Raw genomic sequence first — 21,936 nt, 5'->3', positions numbered from 1 at the left:
ATGAGGGGCTTCGAAAACAAGAATTAAGGGAGAGAGTCTCTGGCATGAAGGTGGAGAATTGATGTATGAATACAGCTTTCCCTTGAGAAAGAAAAAATGACTGTTGCCCATGACAAGCAATCAGAAGGATGCATCTGGTACACTATTAGGAGACGGGTACATGGGATAAAATGAGACTAGATATATGTGAGACTTTGAATAAGATGGAGAATCCAGTGACGGGTGGAGCAGTTGCAGAGGGAGACCTTCATAGCAGCATTTTGCACAATATTACATGTGAAGACAAGGAGAAAGGGGGGGGCAGGGTTGATTTTCTTCCATGGTTTTGGGGTTCTTTTTGGTCTTTGCATCTGGGGGTCTGTTGAAACCTCTGTGTCTGAACATGGAGAGATTTTCGTTGAAATGCTGTATACCTTTGAGGGCAACCCAAAGCATAGCCTTATACTTACATATCTGGTACAAAGCATAGAAATAACAGACTTTGAGAATGGCCACAGTAACCAGACAAGATACAAAGAGTTTCTAAATCCCAGTAGCCCAGTGGATAATAACGCTGGAGGCAGGTTCATGCTGTAATTTGTATTCAAAGCCTGAATACTACAGAGAGACCATTTCTTGTACCTGGAATTCAGAACAGACCCACTATGAAGATACAGCTGGAAGTTAACAAATAGGTGTGATCTCTTATCACCTTAATATCTGAGATGAGTCAGTTTGAGTTTTCATTTTCTCCAAATAATATACAGCAATCTACGGGAGGAAGTGAAAACTGCAAAAATGAGTAAGGAAAGATTGTTTGCTCTTTCTTATACACGGGAATTAGCAGGCAACGCATGAAATTATTAATCACAATAAAGGAAAAGAAGAACATCTGCACACAATACGTAATTAAATTGTGCACCTCCTTGCCACAGGATGTTTTGGATAGCACAAGTATGAATGGGTTGAAGAAGCAATTAGACAGAATCAGGGAAGGAAGGTCTCTCGTGGGCCATTAAGCTCTAGGAAGCAGGAACAGCCTCCAGAAATCCCTGAACTAGTGACTGTCGGTATAGAGGGTACAGCAGGGGAAGGAGCATGCTATGCTTATTGCATTTCTTATGCTTTTTTCCTACACATCTTTCACTGTTCAGATTCAGAGACAGGACGCCGAGCTGAACGAACCTTTGGTATGGCCCCGTGTGGCTATTCCCATGAATTATACAAGACACAGTCCCCTACATGCTATGGATGCAATTCACATTCACGCAGAGCACTGCCTTATGGCCTTGCAAATTCTGCTGAGTATTTACGGTGAGAATTTAAGCAGAACCTATGTGGCTGAGTTCATGCATAGACGTGATCCCATTTCACCCTATCTGAAATTACATACTGCCTCCTCTGCGACGGGTTTTTGGCTTGGGTGCAATTTGATATGCAATTAGTCAAACATCTTCTGCGATATCTGTCCTGTGGTGAACAATTAGCGTTGCATAAGGGAATACATTCTGAGGCTTGAATCCCAGGGACTCCTGTCAATTTGCACTGACAGCATGCTTACAAGGAAGGAGCTGACAGGTCCAGCTGGAATTGAGTGTTAGCAGCCACAGAGGCGGCCACACACCAGCCCACAGATGGTCCACTTCTTGCTCACATTCTTAGCTTTGCCTGCCTTGAGTGTCCTTTTGTTTTGATATAAATGTTACGCAAGCTAAAGAATGTGTTTGAATTTCCAGAAATGAACTTCCTAATGTTTCAGCTATGGGCTAAGACCACCATCAGAGTTCTTTGATATTTTAGTGTGCAACCCATGGGAAGGAAATCGTCGGGTTCTTAGTTATACACAGGATGGCTTCTTCTTGTCAGAGAAGAGGGGACCAGCAGGTAGGAGGCTGACCTGGTGTTGTTCCCAGGATGGCCAGGTTGCCTGAGAGCAAACTCCACCTGAAGAAGGGACAACCTGACTTTGCAAGGAAGATCAGTTTGCTTCTAACAGTGGTTCTTCAAAAAATCCTGCTTCATGGTGATGAGCACAATAAGAGCTTTAATTTAACACGTTCTATGTTGCTATTGAGCAGTATGCTCAGATAGGAACAGGCCATGAGATCTGCTGAGTGAAAACACAGCCTCTCTTTTTGATTATCTGAAAAATTAGACCTGATATTTCACTTAGCGTGGGAAACTGCTTTGACTTTTGACTTCTTTTTTTTTAAATAGAATTGTAATGTACAGAGATATTTTGAAATAAAGATGGAGTCTGTTGCACTCAGAAATGCATCTCTCAGTTCCCATTAGTTACTTCTTTCGTGTTTATTTTTTCCCAGGCTTTCCAAGCATATGTAAAGTAATTCAGCAGTTCGGTTCTGCTGTTTGTTAGGAATCCATCTGGCAAGTAGTCTGGATGCAAGAAGTTAAAGCTAATGCATTTCATCTCACGGGCAAAGAGCGTGCACAGTCTGTTGCTGCAGCTCAGCTGCCACGCACTACCTAGGTAAACCACAATGGCTTGATTGTACAGACACCAGCTTAAACAAGGCTTCAGGCAGCCTCTGCCAGCTTAAGAGCCAGGATCGACGTCTCCCCCAGTTGCCAAAGCAAGGACTGGTTTTAAGTAGTGCCGTTCCATCTGCGCACAGAGAGCTTATGCCGTCCAGCTCATCCATTTTCTGTAGATCATGAACAAATACGTGGAAGGTCTCAGGGTGAAAGCTGCGCTCCCTGCTCTTCACACTCTGCCTCTCCCTTTCCAGTCTCTGGTACTGAAAGCTGCCCACAAATGTAGCAGTCATAATTCACAGCAAAATCCCTTTAAATGGCCCACTGGGTTATATATTTGGCAAATTTCCACTGGTTGGTGGAAGTTTGAAGAAGCCTAGCATCTACAGCATAAATACAACCAAAATGGAGAGATGATTGTGGGTTATTACTGGATTTATATACAGTCCTAATTCTTGTGAGGATTGTGCAGTTTTGCTGAAATCTGTAACGGTAGATGAGGCAGATTAAAATACTTCAGAAGCTTACTCCCCAAACAGAAAATGTGTTGCACAGTGTCATTACCAAAAAGAATATAACTCTTCGTTACTGTTATAAATCACACTAAAACAATTTCCTCCCTCGTTTGGGTATGCTGTATTTCAAAAGTAAGTGTGACAAGATGTGGGTTTTGGTGTCAGATTAAGTTTGCCTGATTACTGATTAAATAAAATTTTAAAAATGCTGAATTCATCCATATTTGGAGTATCTGTTCTTGTACTTCCTCCGTACCATGTAGAACACCTGATAAAGTTGAGACAGCATCCCTTGCCACCTAAGAGAAAGCTGAGGTGTTTCAAGCCACAAATGCATACAAAGGCTTTGAGAAGTATCGGTTTCCTCAATTTTTCCATGGGATCCAGTCATTTTACCTCAATCTTCACTCCATTTCCAGTTAGGCTTATGCGGTGTACTGTATGCATAATTGTATCTGTGACATAGGAAACACGCTGAGTTTTAAGATGTACAAGGACATATGCATATATAGTTATTTTCATTAAGGTAGCTGAGTCATAAGGCATTATGTCTAGTAAGGCGTCAATTAAGCTGTAGGGTGGATTGTTTTATGAAGTGCTGGACGTGCGAGAGGAACTCAGCTTTTGTATTATTTCCCTTAGAGAATAAGGCACAATTGATAACGTATTGCCTAGTTGGCATTTTTTCTGAGAAAGTCCCTTGTCAACTGAGTTTAGGAAATCAAGCTTAAACTTGCAACAGAAATGAATTAGCTAGGCAGGAAGAAGAGTGAAGTCCCTAGAAGAATCCTTCAACCCTCTGTTTCGATTTAATCTAAAGCCCAGGGTATGTTTATGTATGTGAATGTGTTCATGTGGTGTGTAGGCTCTGTCCTTCATCACAGCTCCTTTCTGAGTGGCACGTGGAGTACGTGCAGTTGTGCTTACTCGGGCAAGCCTAATCCTAGCAGAGCAAAACATTCAGGTTGCTCCTCCAGGAGACTGCTTCGACAAGGGATAATAAGTGACATTGCTCCTTCTCTTAATGGTGGAGTAATATCTGGGCTAAGGGGGAAGTTGCCTGTCCCTTCTTAAGACAGCTACTAAACATGAGGTTGGCATTTATCCTTTTAAACTATTGTATCTAAGTCCTTTAGCCCTTTATTTAATCTTAACTTTAACAAAACAGTATAAAGTTATCATTTCTATAACCGTGCCTAGTTTCAACATGATGCTGATAGGGCACAAGATGCTGCATTTTATGAGAGCAGTAGGTCTAAATGCGTGGAGGACCGGCATGCTTTGTGAGTGGGAGAGATCTTCAGGTCAAGCCATACGCCTCACACCACGTAGCGATATCTCAGTGTGGGAATTCGTAACTACCCGCGGAGGTCACTCCTGCCTGATGTGTGATGATTGATGCGTCTTTGGTGAGCAGCATGTGGGCTACGAAATGTCTTGAGTCAGAAATCAGGAGCAGAGATACTTCTTTTCATACTGGGAGCAAGTATTTCTTAACAGTAAGACAGATCAGATCAATGCCAGCCTCTCTGTTTTTAGGTACAGTGACACATTCACAGAAAATTAATTGCAGGTGAAGAAATTCCAGAAGGTAGCAGTGGGTTTTTTTCCAGGAACATAAAAAATTAATTAGAAGATGAAAATTTTCAGGCCATGGTTAGGGCGGACTATGTAAGAGATGACCAAGTGTGGCAAGATGCTTTCTCGTCTTTGGATTTTATAGCCTAAACTCAAAAGGCCTCATGGAGAACAACCCTCAGAATGAAAAGCAGCTGGGCCTGGCAAAGGATAAATTCAATAAGTGGGGCTTTGAGAAGGGGTTTAAAAGACAGCTGGACATGAATGGGGAAAAATGGGAGGATAAGGTGTTGTAAAAAGATAATTCAAACCTGAAAAAAACCCCAAAGCAGCTGGAAGTATACCCTGGGGAGAATATAGAAGAAAGGTAGGGTGCAGGAAAAACCGAGAATCGGGACGTATGGTGAGGAAAAACAAGACGAGGGGTTTGAACTTCACAAAGAACAGAGAGGAAGCCAGTGAGGGGAACCGGGGCTGTGCCCTCACCCATCAGGGCACAGTCCCACAGGGTCTCAGCAGGGCTGGGTGCTGGTAATGGGGTCCATCGACAGCCCCAGACACAGCCAGGGGATGAACCAGGTCCAGGGCCCACCCAGTCGGAGCAGCAGGAGGCAGGGCTACAACATGGGTCCAAGGTCCACCCAGAAGACGGGGCCAGAGACAGGGCTGGAGACAGGCCCAACTACAGCATAGCCCAGGCGAGGTCTGGGAGCCCAGGGCTGAGCTACCTGAAAACCCGGAGCTACCTAAAAAAGTGCCGAAGCCGAGCGGAGCTTTGCCGAGCCGTACCGAGCCGAAGGCGAGCGGAGCTTTGCCGAGCCGTACCGAGCCGAAGCCGAGCCGAGCTTTGCCGAGCCGTACCGAGCCGAGCCGAGCGGAGGCGGTCGGGCGCAGCGGCATGGGCGGGCAGGGCGGGCAGCGCTGCCTGCGGGCGCGGTGCGGCTCCTCCAGCCGCAGGTGATGGTGGGCAGGAGCCGGCCCCTCGGCACCGCGCACCGGGCGCTGCAGCTCCTCGTCCGGGGGAGCGCGGGCGCGGAGACCTCCTGCCCACGGCAGGGGCGGGCGGGCAGATGGAGAGGGACACTGCCAGGGGCCGGGGAGCGGCCCGGGGGGCCCCGCGTCTCTGGCAGCGATTGCCCCGGTGGCAAGGACACCGACGCGAAGGGACCGAGCCGGTGGCAAGGACACCGACGCGAAGGGACCGAGCCGGTTCCAAGGACACCGACGCGAAGGGACCGAGCCGGTGGCAAGGACACCGACGCGAAGGGACCGAGCCGGTGGCAAGGACACCGACGCGAAGGGACCGAGCCGGTTCTCGTGGCTCCGGCGCTCCGCAGCGGCGCCGAGGGCCAGCCAGGACTCAGGCCGCGCCAGCCCTCGGCTGCACCCACGGCAGACTTTGCCTCGGGCTCGGCGCTGCTGGCCAGCCTGTCCCCGCCGCCCCTGGGCTAGCCCCGCTCTCGGGACGGCACGTCCCACGCGTGAAGCGGTGCCTGGGCTTGCCCTGGGAGCGGCACGACTCGGGAGCGTTCTCCGGCTGCTGCGGCTCCCGTCCGTGCGATGGACGGAGGCGGCGGTTTCCCTGGCGGCTCTCCGCTGGTCTCGGCCCGCGGGCCGCGACCCCTCGGGCTCCGTTTGGGCAGCCCTGCCCCGCACGCTGGGGATGGAAAGCGGCGCGATCCTGCTGCAGCTGCCGCGGGGACAAACCCACGGGGGAGAAGGGGTGGGTGCCGCGGAGGGGAGGACGGCGGGGCTGGGTGGGCTCTGGGCAGCACCGCCCGGGGCTGTCCCTGGCGGGGGTCTTCCCGGCCGGGCCCCCGGGATGGCTGAGGAGGCCGGTGCCCGCTTTTCCAGGGAGGAGGTGGCCGGGAGCGTGAGGAAGGGCAGCTGCCCGGCTTTGCGCTCCCCGGGGGCCCTCGGGGCTCCCAAGGGGCCGGGCCGGGCTTTCCCCCCTGCCCCCCCGGTTCTGTCCAGCTTTGCGCTCTGGCTTCACGCGGCGCTCCGGCCTCGATCGGATAAGCCTTGTTTCCCGCCCTGCAAGGGTGACGCTGGCTTCCCTCTTACGGATGAACAGGACTCTTTCCTGGAGCTGAGAGCAGAAACTCCGTGGGCTTTGGCACTCGGATTTTCCTAGCTTGCTGCCGCCAGCGTCCGAGGGGACTCTAGATTTCGCGGAGCACCGTCGGGACGTGACTCTCGGGGAGAGGCTTCGGTCCTGTTTCTGGACAAAGATGGTGGCGGCGGGGGAGTGAGCGAGCAGCCTCGTGGTGCTTGGTCGCCGCCTGGGCTGAAACCACAACAGTCCTTCTTGGTGCCCAACGTGGGGCACGAAGGGTTGAGATAACGACAGATCTGGCCGGAGCGTGTTAAAACAAATTTGTTGTACGCATTTCTTGTATTAGTTGAATAGTCGCTGGTCCCAGCGTTGGCTCATTTGTTCCCGTGGCGGTGTTGTGTGAGTTCTTACATGCACTCTGTTTATCGCCTCTGGGCGCGGGCTCGGGACTATCATTTTGCTGTCCTGGGTGACGTCGACTCACAAAATGATTACGTCACGGGTCCTGAGGTTAAGCTGGTAGTTGCGTGCGGCGTCGACGTCATTCCCGTGCCTCGGGCGCCCTCTCTCGGAATTTGTTGGTAATCGCACCCAATCTGTGGGGAAGTCGGGGGGGGTACTTTCTCCCCGCTCGTTCACCTCCCCTTCCTCCTTCAGGCTAATTACAGCAGCTTTTGAGAAGTTTGAACAGCCCTGGGATGTTCAAGCCGGCATGCTCGTCTTGCTATGTCTCCCGAATGTGTTTCAGGTCTTGTTTAGGGCTCCAAAAAAGTTTTTTAAGAATACCACGCAGAGATCTGCCCCAAGGCTGAATAGTCATGGGTGGCGTGGCACGTGGGAGAAAACGGGCAGGTATCTAGAGGACTTCTCACCTCCAATGGTTTGGAACTTCACTCCCAAACAGCTACAGGACCCTGGTGAAGCGATAGAATGTTGGAAAGGAAAATACGGTGCCTGTTCCAGAGAGGCACAACTTACCGCACTCTGCGGTATCTACCAGTATCCGCACCAGTATCTACCAACCACTGCTCGATATTATGCAGCACCCTCAGGGGGAAGGGAGGGAAAACAGACCGACAGGCGCTGCAGCTATTCCAACCCTCGTGACAAGCACTGCAGCTACCCCAACCAACCCCGGCGACAGGCGCTGCAGCTGAACCAGAGAACCAACCTGTGCCGGTGTCAGTCGCCCCTGTGCAGAAAAAGAAATACACGGAGAAATCGGTTCAACTTAGCGAGGGATGGAGGTGAACCAGGGTCATCACGAGAACAGGAGGAAGAGGCAGAACCCGAGATAATCACCCGATCCCTATCCCTGAGTGAACTGCAAGATACGCGAAAGGATTTTGGCCGCCATCCAGGTGAGCACATTGTTACCCGGCTGCTCCGCTGCTGGGGTAACGGGCCGGTAGCTTGGAATTAGAGGGAAGGGAAGGCAAGCAGGTGAGATCCCTGTCTAGGGAAGGGGCCATTGACAACGCGATTGGGAAAAAGACACGAGCCCTCAGCCTCTGGAGGGGACTTCCGTCAGGCGTGAAGGAAAAATACCCCTTCAAGGAAGATGTTACGTGTCACCCAGGCAAGTGGACCACCATGGAGAAAGGTATCCAGTACCTGAGGGAATTAGCCGTGCTGGAGGTGATTTATAATGATCCAGATAACGAGCAGTCACCCACAGATCCAGATGAAGTCCAATGCACACAACCCCTGCGGCGGAAGTTTCTACAACATGTACCAGCGTTGTATGCCAACTCATTGGCAGTGATGTCCTGGAAAAAAGGCGAGGGACAAACGGTGGATGAAGCGGCTGGCCGACTCCGGCAATACAAAGGACGTCTCTCTTCCTCCCAACAGGCCCGTGTCCTCGGCTGAACTCCCGTGTCGCAGGAGTTTTTCCTACAAACGTCGCTGTTAGGTTTTTGTGGGATAAAAAGGGGCTTCTTTTTTGATCATCGGTCGGCTAGGTCACTGACCATCGGAGCTTTTCGGTTGTGTCTGTTTGAGAGGTAAAAGGTGGCTGCCAGAAAGGCTCCAGACAGCTATCTATGAGGGTGTTTCCTCCCCCAAACCCCAGAAGAGCCTAACGCTACTGCTGTTGCATTTCTGTGGCCCTCCAGGAATCCCACTGTGTGCGTAGGGGAGGGATGAAAAAACCTCTGGGAATCTTTGTGTGAAGGGTGCCTGGACCAAGAAAAGGCAAACCTGCTGACATCATCGCAGCTGGGGAGAGAAAGGGCTGAGCTACCAGGGCCACTGCCAGCATACTGTCATTAGGCACCAGAGTCAACGTTGACTCGAGAGGCCTGGGCAGAGCCCAGACCCCCCGAAAGCAGCTGCAAGACCTGCCACGAGGTACAGGCCAACTCCTCTGATGCTTCGGGCTCACGCTGGAACCCAAAGCGCTCCAAGCCCCAAAATGCAGCCGCCTCTGCAGCGCAGCAGCAGCAGCAGCAGCAGCCAGTGCAGAGCAGCGTGGGGAGCTGGAGCAGAGGGAGGGGGCGCCCGGGCCGGGGTCGGCTCCCTTCGGCTGGGCTCGGCTTATTTCGTCTGGGCTCGGCTCCGCTCCTTTCCGTTCGGCTCTTGTCGTTTCGTCTGGGCTCGGCTCCCCTCGGCTCGGTTCGGCTCCTCTCGTTTGGGCTCGGCTCCCTTCGGCTCCGTTCGGCTCATCTCGTTTGGGCTCGGCTCCGCTCGGCTCCGTTCGGCTCCTCTCGTCTGGGCTCGGCTCCGCTCGGTTCGGTTCGGCTCATCTCGTTTGGGCTCGGCTGCCCTCGGCTCCGCTCCGGCCGCAGCCCCGGCCCGGCCCCGCCTGAGGCAAGGGCGGGCGGCGGGCGCGGCGGGGCCGGTGGCCGTGGCGGGGGCTCCTCCCCGTCCGTGGAGCGGTGGGCTGCCCGGCGGGCGCCAGCGCCGGGGCTGCCCGGGGGCCTCGCAGGCCGGCAGCGGGGCTGAGGCGGCGGCGGTGGCGGCATCTCCCCTCGCGGCAGGCCGGGGCGCCGGGTCCCGGCCTTCCCCCCGCAGGCCCGGCCAGCCCCGGCCCCTCCCTGCCGCCCCCGGGGCTGCGGGGGCAGCAGGGGACTGCCTGCCGCTGGTGGCTGTCCGGCGGAGGCCGGCGGGCACCGCGGAGACGTGCGGCTGTGGAGAGAAAGGAGTTTCTGCCGGCTGTCCCCGCAGGGACCCGCAGCCGCCGGGGGTGTCCCTCACAGCCTGGCGTCGGTGGCGGGCTGCGACGCAGTCCTGCCCGGGCGTTCTTGGCAGCCCCCGGGGCAAGAGGCCTGTCAAGCTTCAGGGAGGTCGGCAGCGGCGTTTCCAGAGCAGTCGCGTCCCGTTGGCTCTCCTGCTTCCTTCCCTAGGCTGGGAGAAAGGAGGACGTCCTCGAAAGCAGGTACCTGTCGGTTGCCTGAAGCCAGGTTTCTTCATGCAGGCAGGCGTGTGTACGGACTTAGAATCGGCAGGTGAGCGTGTTGAAGCTACAGCCTGCAGTGTGGTGCCTGCCGGTAGCCGTGAGTTCCTAGGAGACCCTAAATTCAGAGGGGGGGGGGGGGCTGCTCTTTTCCTGCCTTCTTTCACTGACCGTGAAAGCGGTCGCTTCCGAGTGGCTACTGCGCTTGCACGGGCTGAGCATCGAGTAATGGGAGCTGTAAAAAGCGCTCCTGTTTCACTGCCGTGCGTGGATTTCGTGCTTCAGTGGGAAAAGAGGCTGGTTTTGCTGACGGTGTTTTGCAGTTTTGTTTAAAGCGTTCAGCTGAGAAGCTCTAGAGCCTTTGTGTGTGAAGCCAGGACTGTTTTTCCCCACGTGCACCACTTTGTACCTCTCTGCCATTTTATTGCTCCGCGGCCGAGTCTCGTAAGATCTTTCTATGGTTCTTTGCTACCTGCCCTCCTCCTTGTGTCAGTAATCTTGTAGGCTTTGCAAGCTTTCTCACCTTGCTGCTCATGCCCCTTTCCCTGTCACGTCACGCTGTTTTTCTCTTCAACTGCTTGTTGAGCTTACTAGAAAAGCAGAAAGCCTAATACTGGAGTGAGTGCCTATTGTCATTTTTTTAAATGAGACTTTGAAACATGAGTACAAATACAGATGAAGGGTATCTGTCTGGTTGGCTTAGAGGGAGGTACTAAAACCCTGCTTTCTAATGAAATACTTGAGCAGCCATTTACAAGCTTGCTTCCTTTTTGTGACTTTTGGTAAACTCAGTTCTTACCCATTTGACTTATTTTTAGAACTGGAGCCGAGCGTGTTTGCCATACGAGTAAAGCAAAGCGTGGATTTGAAACGGTAAGCTACAGAATATTCAGAAAGAGACAATAGCATCTGTTTAGTCCTAGGTTCTTCAAGTGGCAAGCATAAAAATGCCTTCAGGTAACTTTTTTTTCCCTTTTCACCTGCATCACCTGCATGGAGACCTTTGTGATTCCTGCTCATCAAACTTAGCCACGGGATGAGTTTTACTGGGACCCAACACAGGCTTTTCTGACCGTGAAGCTACAAGCTCTAGGGGTGAACTCAGCCTCTCGGAGCTGAACCTGAAGGTTGCCCTGCCTTGTCTTCAAGAGACTCCAGTCCTCTTTTACCTCACATGCTCCTTTGTGCAGAACTCCATGAAGGGCCAACAGTGGGTGCTGACACCTTGACACTGGCTTCGGTGCGAGTACTTGCCACTCCTCAGCAGTGTCCTTTCTCTGTGCAGATGGCCTTGCAGGCATCTCCCTCTTCTTGAAACAGTGTCATGTTTTTTTCTCGCTATGTCATCAGAAGGCAGATTTACGACAGGATTGTTCCAGAGGGATTGGCAGTTGCTTTCTAAACCCACTGTTCTCCAGAGACCTTGTCAGAAGGGCAAGATTCTTTCTCTTGTAGCCCACAAGCTAAAAGGCTGCTCTGACAGAGCTGCTGTTAGGCACACCCTTTAGGTAAGAGGGTCTTCCCTCACCCCCCTGTTCTCCTCCTCCTGGCTGTTGCCCGTCCTCCCAGTGCATTTCATCCATTTTCTGGATCCTGATAGCCATTCTGCATGTAGTTCAAACCCCTGCCGTGCTATTGCCTTCCTGGCCGCCTTCCCTCTCCAGCTCTTTGGAGAGAGTCTTTTCTGAGGAGGCAAACTTATTCCTCTTGGGGTTGTCCACAAAGGAAGTTGCCTGGTGGTATAAAAGGAACAGCTTCTTCTCCCACTGTTCCTTGGGAGGTGAACAGTTGCATCAGATGCCCAGGTTTCTGCGTGCTTCTGCATGATGACGTGCTGCCCCCATTTCAGAAACCTTTTGGACCTCTCCACAACTGGCTGAGCCTTTACGCAAATATCGTCCGTGGGCTTGCTGCCTGCTGGCCAGGGCATGCTGCCTGCTTGCTGCTGTAGGCCTGGTTTCAAAGGGCCAGTCTCAGCATAATTGCTCTGCAGGGATCCCCTGCATGTACAGTGGCCTGCAATTTCAGGTGCTGCTAGTTGCATGGTTACCTTCAGCCTGCACAGGTAAACCCCTGTATTGAAACAGCCCTCACCTTGTTGTAAGCCCAAAACTTTCTTTCAGAAGAGGGGTTTTTGGCAGGTTTGTTGGATTTCCAAGATAGGAAGGACACTGCCTGGTAACTCCTCGGGAGCCTTCAGTACAGAAGAACTTCTCTAAAACAAGTAGGCTGATTTGTGTCTAAAACCTGTATCCCTTTTTTTTCCCCTCAGCTCACCTTTGCAGGATTAGTGACAGGTCTCTCTACACATGCCCTTTCTGGCTTCTTTCCTCAGGTGCTCCAAACACTCTCTTGGTGGGATAAGGTCATCCTCTGAAAGATGCTTTTTTTAATTCCCCTCTTTGCTATAATCGCTGTCCCCAGAATGCCTCCGCTCCTTGTACAGTGGCTGAATTTCCCAAACATGAGGGTCCTTGGAAGCTGGAGCTCCGGGTTAGCATGTTGGACCCTGAGAAATGATGTGGTAGGTGGTAGCCATCACCGTAACCTCCTAGTGTGTTAACTGATGTGGGAGGACATGTTCTGAGCTCTTTCCAGGTAGTCTGGAACTATGATGAGTGAATCATCAAGTCGGCAAATACCAGTTCAGGTGAGAAGAACCTTCTCCAGAAGAGATGCCTGTGCCACCATGACTCGTACCTGCAATTTGCACTAGTCAGGGCACTGTTACAGTGAGAGGGAGCTCCAGACACAAACTGGTGTCTTCATGAATACCAGACCAGATGTCAGGAGCACCGCATGGAATCCTGAGCAGATGACCTCTCCCTCGTGTGCTTTTTTAGGAGATCAGAGCCAGGTGCTTCTCTGACATGCCTTCCATTTGGTTTGCTTTCCATTTGTTTTCTTTTGGTATTCAGGATGAGAAGAAAGATCAGGTTTAGGAAAAAACCATCTCAGTAGCGCCTGTGCTTTCTCAGGATTCTTCTGGTCATTCCTCCAGGGCTCTTGTTCAGTTTATGAGCAGTGTATGACTTTGGATCCAAATCCAGCTGGTGTTTTAGAGTGCATCTCGAAAGGGAAGGCTCTTGTTAAAACATGAAGGAAATCTGTCTGCTTAGTATACACGTAGGACTGACTTTACAGCATCGGCACTCAATTCAGAAGGAGGAGCATGGAAGTGCCACAGTCGCATGGCTGTTGAATAGATTGCCTTTTCAGCTCTCATCCAAATGCCTTCCAGGCCTGCGATTTTGACAGGAGGCTGTCTGGTCAGGATGACTGGAGCTGAGCCTGTGCATCTTTCTGCTTACCAAGAGCACCAGTAGAAGTCCAAGGAAGAAGGAACTGGGAGACGCTCAGCCTGTCACTGCAGATAATTTTCCTACCTTAGTTAATGCTCTGAGACTAAACTGCCAAGATCTCTGGCCATCTAAAGTTTGGAATTTCACGTGAACCTGAGCTTAGTGCAAGAGAAGCACCATCAGGGAGGGATCTATTCTTCTCTTCTCTTATCTCTGTGACAAAGTTGTTTCACTTTCTCCTAAAGAAGCTTCCAGGGTGGTTTTGTTGTTTGTGGTCCTTTGTATTGCTGATAGCCTTGCGAATGGGTATTCCTGGCTCACCTCTTGCTTCTGGCACTTTTCACTTTTGTCCCTGCCCTGTTACTCTGCTTCCTATGAGTGTGTCTTAGCAGGGCTGATGCCTAGGGGCCTGTATTGTCCAGCAGCTGTTATTTCCCACAGCACCTCTGTCGATGTTTTTTAAAACCTCTGTCTGTGCCATAGCTGGTGTTCCTCTTTCACTATCTGCTATATTAAAGCCTAGTCAATGAATTCCAGCTTTATGTTAGGCCTGGGAATGTCCTGAGGAGGGAGGGGCAGAAAGCTATTGGTGAAGAAAGTCCTCGTAGTAGCAGGCAAGAAAATAAAGTCACAGAACAAGAGAGCAGACCTTGCCTTTTAGTTCTTCAAGCAAGCAAGCAAAGAAACAAAGATCTCCTGTAGAATAGAATTTTACATGGTGTGAAAGTTCTTGGGTTCCTTTTCCTTTCAGAATTCCTGCAAAGAAGATGAGCGTGAGTTTAGTCCAGCATCCCTTACTGTGGGCTGTAACCGGGTGAGTTTGTGTAAGTAAGGAATTCCTGGCTTGTTTCATTCGAATTGGTCATATGAAGTCAAAAGCTGCAAGGATGACATTGGTAATAGTTTTCCTTTAGAAGTGGTGTTTGGTATTTTCCAGCACGTGAGACTAGGAATTAGAAGCACCATAGAGCGGCAGGTCAGCAATGATTTTGGCTGTAAGCAATTCCCACCCATAGAGCCGGGCTACATAGCTCTTTCAGAGCTGGGCTGTGAGATGGGAGCCTACCTCCAAACCAGTCTGCACTGTGATTGCTTTGAAAGCTCCCAGGCGTGATGTCAGTCAGAGTCTGGACCGACCTCTGGGTTTCAGGGTCTGCCGTTGGGTGTGCAGGGAGTGTGGAGAGAGCGAGCTTGTGTTTTTGTTCTTGCTGCTGTTTCTGACAGGGGCGCCTGTGGGATCTAACCTTGAACAAAGAACAGGAACCGGTCAGGCTGAGGGTGCAGTGCAGCTCCTGCAGCAACTGGACCAAATGGTAAACAAAGGAAACGTGGAGTCAGAAGGAAGAGGCCTGTCCAGGTTCTGGAGAAGGTACGACTACTGCAGCTACGAGCAGATGCAGTCCTGGCTCTGTCCGAGCCTGTGCCTGATTCTGGCAGTTCAGGCGATTCTACGTTCTCTTGAAGAATGGGTCCCCCTTTTCTGTGGTTAAACAAAAAAGTGTGCCAAGGCAAAGGAGCATTCAGGGGTGTCCTTTTGTCTTGTGGTAAGGTGCAGCATTCCCAGGAAATGTTCCTCTTCTGGGCTGTCTTTGGGGAAAAAACTCCTCACGGGGGGGGAGGGGGGGGAATGGAAGGGGGGTGGGGGGGGGGGGTGTTACTGACCTCAGTCACAGCCCTCATAGGATGTGGCTTTTATCAGCTGTGGAGTGCCGCCTCCAGCCCAGTTTCTAAAGGACTTTTACACACTCCCCCTTCTCGAGGGGCCTTCCTGGGAGGGACCTTCAGTCCCCTTAAGGCAAGTATGGCCTTTATTTGCCCACTTAGCAACTGTGGCCTTTGTAACTTTGACTCCCAAAGACACCATTTTAAACCGAAATGAAAGTAGCCCCGCCAACAGTTGCTGGGCATTGCTGACTAAAAGAGTGCTCTAAAGCTGTCGAAACAAGAGTGGTCTGTTCACTGCACAGCACGTGTTGAACGTCGGCAGTAACTGTTTGTTTGATAGGTGGGTTAGTTTTGGAAGGAATAAAACTCCTTGTTAATCCTAATGTATGCCAGTCCCCTTAACTATTGAGACTAGACCGTTACGGCACAGGTTGTTCTTTATGTTTCCTCTGCTTTTTCGGTCTTCCTCTGTATTATTTTGTGCTGGGGTTGTGTCTTTCTGGTGGACAGAAATTACCTTGTTGTTACAATTCTCAGAGAAGTACTTTAGGTACAATGTGGGGGATTTTTGTTGTTGTTGTTTCCCCAGCATAATCTTCTTGCCACTACAGCATCTCTTTGTTGGAAAGAACTGACCTGGAAGTACTAATGGTTGTGGAAAGGTAAACTTGTAGCATGAGTGTCGGGTTGTATTGTTTCTTTTGTAATTCAGCTTTACACATTGCTTGTCTCTGCTATTAAATGCTTTAAAATGAAATTCTACTTTCTTTACGTTTTCAAATTAACATACTGAAGATGTTGGGTTAGAATGTCTTTTTCTTCACAACCTAGAGGTTTTGGAAAAAAGAGCGACAAGCTTTACGATGTTGATCCTTGAGTGTCATAAATCGGGAATTTTACATTTGAAAATCATTGTATGAGACTCTAATAAAACAAGCATCAGCTTGGCACTGTGTGTTATTTTAATCAGTCTTACCCTGGCAGAAAACACTCCTTTCCTCCAAGAAGAAGAAGAAGTAGAGGTTTCTAGTCTTGGATGGACTGCTGCCCTATGCTTCAGAGCATTAAAAAGGTCAAAATTGGTGAAAATGTTTTGGATTAGATTTTACCACTCTGCTACAAGTTGTGTAATTATTTATGCCTTTGATAGGTAGTGGGATGAGGCTGGGAGTTAAGATTTCAGATGTGCCTAGGGCATGCTCAGGCAGCTTTTTGCCATCACGCTAGCGCATTTGCAATAAACCATCATTCTTCAGCCCTCTCCTGAGCTGAGGCACCGTCAGCACCTACACGCACAATGCTGGTCTAGCACATAACACTGTGTTACTGGTTGTTACTTTAGCAGTAGCAACGTGCGGCCGTCTGACGGGGTAATGTGTCTGGCAGAATGAGGCAATGTTCTAAAAGAGTCAGATGATAATGCAACACGGGGTCTGTTTGGCTTGTTCCCACCATGGTGCACGGATTATCCACCCTATCTGCCTCTGTATTCATTCCCGGACTCCCATCAGCAGTGAAAGAATGCTTTCCCTCCAAGAAGAAATGGGGTTGAGAAACTGGTTCCATTTATGGTGTTCTCCTCAGTCCTGTCCCACAAACCGTGGTACAGGCTGAGTGCACCAGGGTTCGGTCCCTTCTGCTGGGGGGCTGTACAATGAGATGGACAGCGGTGAGGACCAGGGAATGGCTAGCGAGTTGACCAGATGGAGAACAAGCCATAAATCAGGGAAGATATCCATGAGCTGATCTTCTTTAGCACTGGTTCTGTCAGGAGCAGGAGGATGTCCCACTTCCCTGATCTTAGATGCAGCTGCATAAGAAAGGGCCTTTACCCTGCAAGAGCTGGGCTGGCTGAGGCTACAACCTACACACAAAGACATTTTGATGTCTCAGTCCGGAAAATGCCATTACGGAATTACGGGCAAGATGCGCATCCATTTTGGAAAATCATTTTAGATGATAAAGAACATGGGTTAATGAAATCTAAACAAAAATGGTTTTTATTTTAACTGAGATGATAGGCATTCTTTTAACTTTGAGAAAGCACCTTGTTCTTTAAAGCAGTGCCCGCCTGCTAAAAGGAAAGGGAAAAGTACTTAAAGAAGAACAAGCAGAAACAAGCAAGCTCTTCCCTCTCTTCCCCTTGGCATCCCATAAACCCTGGAAAAAGCCACACGCTTGCATCTGTTGTCCTAAAAGCGGATTCGGTACACGGTGTGCAAGAGAACAATCTCACACAGGCGGGAGAGATAACTGTTTTATTCTGCGCAGGGTGCTCCGTGGACTTTGCACAAATCAAGCAGGCCGGATTCGTCAGTTGTGTCCCTTTTATACAGTAACAATTGCATCTAATTTATTAAACTACTCCTACCTAATACATATTCAAACTATCTGATGCGTGTGCATAGCATTGCGTAACCCTGACCCATCAGATGCCCTCTCTGCACACGTGGGGGTCTCGGCTGGCCTTCGGTGGTCTTTTGAGGAGGTATCCCCTCCTCGCTTTGACCGCTCAGTTGCTCTGTATCGGGTCAGCGGTCCGTTTTCCTGCCAAGAGGGACGCACCATCCATGAGGAAGAGCAGAAGGGATCAGCAGTGGTGCTCCAGGTGAGGCACCGTTAAACAGGAAGACTAGAACAGATCAGACTGATCTTGGCTAAGTGACTAAATTTAAACCAGGACTTTCTAACCTACCCCAGGGTTTTCTGTATCTGACATCACTTCCAGCGGCACCTGGGCTCGTGGCACCGGTGCCGTATTGCTGGCACTGGTGACTGTGGACCTTGATGCTCCTAGCTGCTGAAGTCAGCGTGATCAGGCCGGAGAGCTCGTGGGTGAGGGAAGTCGGAACTGGGAAAGGCTTCTCCGTTTTTCCTCCTCCCGCAGGATGTTTTTGTGCTACTTATCGGCTCCCTCCCCAAAAGGGGGGATCTCCTCTGCTCCGGTGCTGCTTGTCCTGCTGCTGGCTTTGCTTTATTAGCGATTGACTTTCTTGGGGAGGATAAGTTTGTATGAAAATACTGTATAGACACCCGGTGCTCCTCCGATCGATGGTTGCTGTTACGGCTTGTTGGCAATTACAGTTGCACTAGAGAGAGAGCTACCTTGCTAGATGCACAGTGTCCGTGTCCCCCCTGGTCCCCCCCCACCGCACACACACCCCCACACCCCGAGGCAATCTGTGGCAGAGCGGAGCGGTTCAGGGGAGGAAGCCCCCATGGCCGTGTGTCGCAGGGGAGGCGAGGGACCCCCTTTTGTCTGCCGCCCCCCCCCCCCCCCCCCCCCTCCCCCCCGCCGGGGCAGCTCCCCAGGGCTTTGTGCGTGACGCCCCTGTCAGTCAGTCCCCCCCCCGCTGTGAGGGCAGCGCTGTCAGTCAGTCCCGGGGCGGACCAAGGGGGTCCTCCCGTGCCCCCGCCACAGGGGGGTCGCCGCCAGGACAGAGCCGGCCCCGGCCCCGGCCCCGGCCCAGCCCCGGGGCTCTCCCGCTGCCCTTCCCGGGCACCAGCGCAGCCTGCCGGGACAAGGGGGACCCGAGGACGGACGGACGGACGGACGGACGGAGCGGCGGGTGGCTCCCGGCGGAGAGAGCTTCCTCCAGAGGAGAGCCCTCGTCTCCGGGAGCTTCCCTGGAGCAGCCTGGGGCCGCTGCCCGGCTGTCACTGCGACTGGCAGTCGGTCGCCGAGGCGAGCTGCCCGGAGCCGGCCCGGCCCGCAGCGGAGCGGAGCGGAGCGGAGCGGCAGGTCTCGGCCCAGGGGCCGCGCCACCCCCAGCCCTTTCCGAAGCGGCCTGGGGAGCGCCGCGGCCAGAGCGGGCAAAGAGAGCCGGGGGCGGCAGTTGGCGGGGAAGGGCGGCGTGCCCCTGCCCGCTCCAGAGGGGAGTTCGGCCGGGGGAAGGAGCCGGGCGACGGTAGCAGAAAGCCACGTCCTCTGCGCTCGCCAGCAGGGACGTGGCGACCCGGAGAGAGCTCCCACGCAGCCTCAGGGCGTGCGAGAGCCTGGCCCTGGGAAGGGCTGGCAGGAGCGGGACCAGCCCTGTGAGGTGGGACCGAGGGGACGACCTGCTCAGCTCAGCTCAGCTCAGCTCAGCTCAGCCCGCCGGCAGCGCTCCGGGAGGCAGCAGGAAGGGGAAGGCGCACCAGGGACTCTGAGAGCCTCTGGCTGCTGGACCCGTGCTCTGCCCTCCCCGAGGCGGCAACGGGCGCCAGAAAGCACCCGCGAGCCGGGGGGCCCTGGATCCTCCCGCCGCCGGGGGAAAGGAAAAAGGGAAAAAAGGGAAAAGGAAAAAAGGGAAAGGAAAAGAGGGAAAAGGAAAAAAGGGAAAGGGAAAGGGAAAGGGAAAAGGGAAAAGGAAAGGAAAGGGAAAGGGAAAAGGAAAGGGGAAAAGGAAACGGAAAAAAGGGAAAAGGAAGGGGAAAGGAAAGGGAAAAGGAAAGGGAAAGGCAAAGGAAAGACAAATGGAAAGGAAAAAGGAAAAAGGAAAGGGAAAGGAAAGGGAAAGGAAAGGGAAAAGGAAAAAGGAAAAAGGAAAAAAGAAAAAGGAGGCCAGGCTGGGGGCGGCAGGCGAACCCCCTCCTCGCCTTCCCAGGTGCCTCTCAACAAGAGGCGTGAGGCTCCGGAGGCAGAAGGCCAGTCCAGGGAGGATGTGGAGCTCGGGCCAGCTGCGCCAGAGGTGTTGCCACGGTCAGAAAGGCCTACCCCCGTATCACGACCACCTCCCCGAGGAAGCCAAGACGGCTTAGGGGTGTGGGTGACTCCCTTCTGAGGGGAACAGAGGGGCCGAGATGCCGGACAGAGCCTCCTCTTAGGGAAGCCTGCTGCCTCCCTGGGGCCCGGGTTCAGGGCAGCACTGGGAAACTTCCCAGCCTGGGACGGCCCACGGGCTATTGCCCACTACTGCTCTTCCGCCTGGGTGGCGACGAAGCTGCAACGCGTGGTCCAAGGGCGATTGAAAGAGACTTGGGGGCCTTGGGATGGTTGGGAGGGGAATCTGGAACACGGCTTATTTTTCCCTCTCTCCTTCCAGCTGCGGGCAGTGACACTGGAAGAAAGAGACGGACCCGGTCTGTTAATACGTGGGTCGTGGCTGGTGTCCCCACCAGAGTTTTGGGTTTTTCGATAGTGGGGTGGCCGGCACGGCCCCAGGCCTGCTGGTGTCAGATGGGATTCGCCTTTCTCAAAGGGGGAAGGGGGTCTTGGCTCACGAGCTAGCGGGGCTCATTGGCAGAGCTTTAACCTACACTCGAAGGGATGTTATGGAGGCACACACAGTCAAATCCAACAGGTGTTAAAGCTCAGCTTTATTCTTTCGTAAAAAGTTAGTTAGAACTCCAGTAACATTTTGTAAACCACAGGCTCAGTGATGTAAGGGGAATTAATACTACACAGCCGACTTAAGAACTCTTAAGATTTAAAATGATGACTCAAAATGCGCGTATCACTCACCTAAAAGTTGAGGGCTCTCTACCTTGAGGAGTTACCTCGGGTGGCGTCCCGACCCAAGGGGGAGTCCCTGACTGCAGATCCGCTGCTCTTGGGAGGACTGATTCCAAAATGCCCTCCGGCGGGACCCTCTTTACACCCTTGTTGAATCTGATCTGTGATCTCCGATACTGAAAGCAGAGGTCAAAAGACTGGGAGATGCCTGGGAGTCACAGGTGGATCCCGGAGGGGAGAGCTTCCTCCAAAAAAGAAAAAAACCTCAAGGGTAGCTTCCTTGGAGGAGTCTGGGGCTGATACCTGAGATCTTATGTAGGTAAAGCAGAGGACAAAAGCCTCTGGGAGATGACTGGGAGGAGGCTCATGCAGCTGCCGGAGTTGAGCTGTATCTAAAGGAGAAAAAAAATACCTGGAGTAACTTACTTGGAGGAGTCTGGGGCTGCTACCTGGGATCTCTGGTCCTGAAAGCAGAGGTCAAAAGACTCTGGGAGATGCCTGGGAGGAGTCTCAGGTGGCTGGCAGAGTTGAGAGATTTATCTAAAGGAGAAAAAATATTTCGAGTAACTTACTTGGAGGAGTCTGAGGCAGGTAGCTGCGATCTCCGGTACCGAAAGCAGAGGTCGGAAGACTCTGAGAGATAACTGGGAGGAGTCTTGGGTTGATCCCGGAGGAGAGAGCTTCCTGCAAAAGAGAAAAATCATCTTGTGTACCTGCCTTGGAGAATCCAGGGCTGCTACCTGGGATCTGAGGTCCCTATAAGAAAAGGCCAAAAGACTCTGGGAGATGCCTCCGGGGAGCCTCAGGTGGACCCTGGAGGAAAGAGCTTCCTCCAAAGGAGAAAAATCATCTTGGGTGGGTGCCTTAGGGAAGTCTGGGGCTGCTACCTGGGATCTCAGGTGCCTAAAAGGGAGGTTAAAAGCCTCTCATGGTTGCTGGGAGGAGTCACAGGTGGATCCTGGAGGAGAGAGCTTCCTCCAAAAAAGAAAAAAAATCTCAAGGATAGCTTCCTTGGAGGAGGCTGCGGCTGCTACCTGGGATCTGATGTCCCTGTAAGAAAAGGAGAAGGGTGAATGTTAAATTTCCCTGAGCAGAACTAGCACAACAGTCTAGGGGGGAAAAAAAAAAATTGACACTGGGACTATAACGGTGTAGGAGACTGAGCCGTTTCTCAGACAGGGCTCTGAAATTTAATAGAAGCTATTAGGGCATGTGGAGAACTAGGGGTAAATTGGTAAACTGGACTAAAAGTGCAAGAATGCAGGCAGAGACCTGATGAGCATCCCAGTGATTCTGGGGGACTCAGACAAGCTCTGCTAACAAAATTTTAATGATGCACTTGCAATTAGTGTCCTTGTGGGTCAAATGGCCCCTGATAGCAGAAACAAAAAAAAAAAAAAAAGAAAAAGAAAAAGAAAAAGAAAGAGAAAAAAAAGAAGAGGAGCAAAGCAACAAGAGGCTGATTTATTGGCAGTTGCTTTTGCAAGGAGTTTACAAGTGAGATAAGGATTAGG

General features: G+C 52.0%; 1 protein-coding gene across 1 annotated transcript in view; it reads left to right on the top strand.

Annotated features, from left to right (window-relative positions):
* LOC138684085 (uncharacterized) overlaps positions 1 to 19,751 on the top strand; it is a 202,640-nt gene extending 182,889 nt beyond the window's left edge. The window contains 8 exon segments of the mRNA XM_069777802.1: positions 10,840 to 10,894; positions 14,075 to 14,147; positions 14,548 to 14,692; positions 14,873 to 14,938; positions 14,977 to 15,061; positions 15,064 to 15,107; positions 18,410 to 19,028; positions 19,575 to 19,751. Of these exon segments, the coding sequence (XP_069633903.1) occupies positions 10,840 to 10,894; positions 14,075 to 14,147; positions 14,548 to 14,692; positions 14,873 to 14,938; positions 14,977 to 15,061; positions 15,064 to 15,107; positions 18,410 to 19,028; positions 19,575 to 19,751 (1,264 nt within the window).
* Positions 19,752 to 21,936: the final 2,185 nt, after the last annotated feature.

The sequence above is a fragment of the Haliaeetus albicilla genome, unplaced genomic scaffold (genome assembly GCF_947461875.1).
Source record: "Haliaeetus albicilla unplaced genomic scaffold, bHalAlb1.1 scaffold_34, whole genome shotgun sequence".
In the NCBI taxonomy this organism is placed as follows: Eukaryota; Metazoa; Chordata; class Aves; order Accipitriformes; family Accipitridae; genus Haliaeetus; species Haliaeetus albicilla.
Note: the sequence above shows the minus strand (reverse complement) of the source record. Positions and strands in the feature narration are given on the sequence as shown.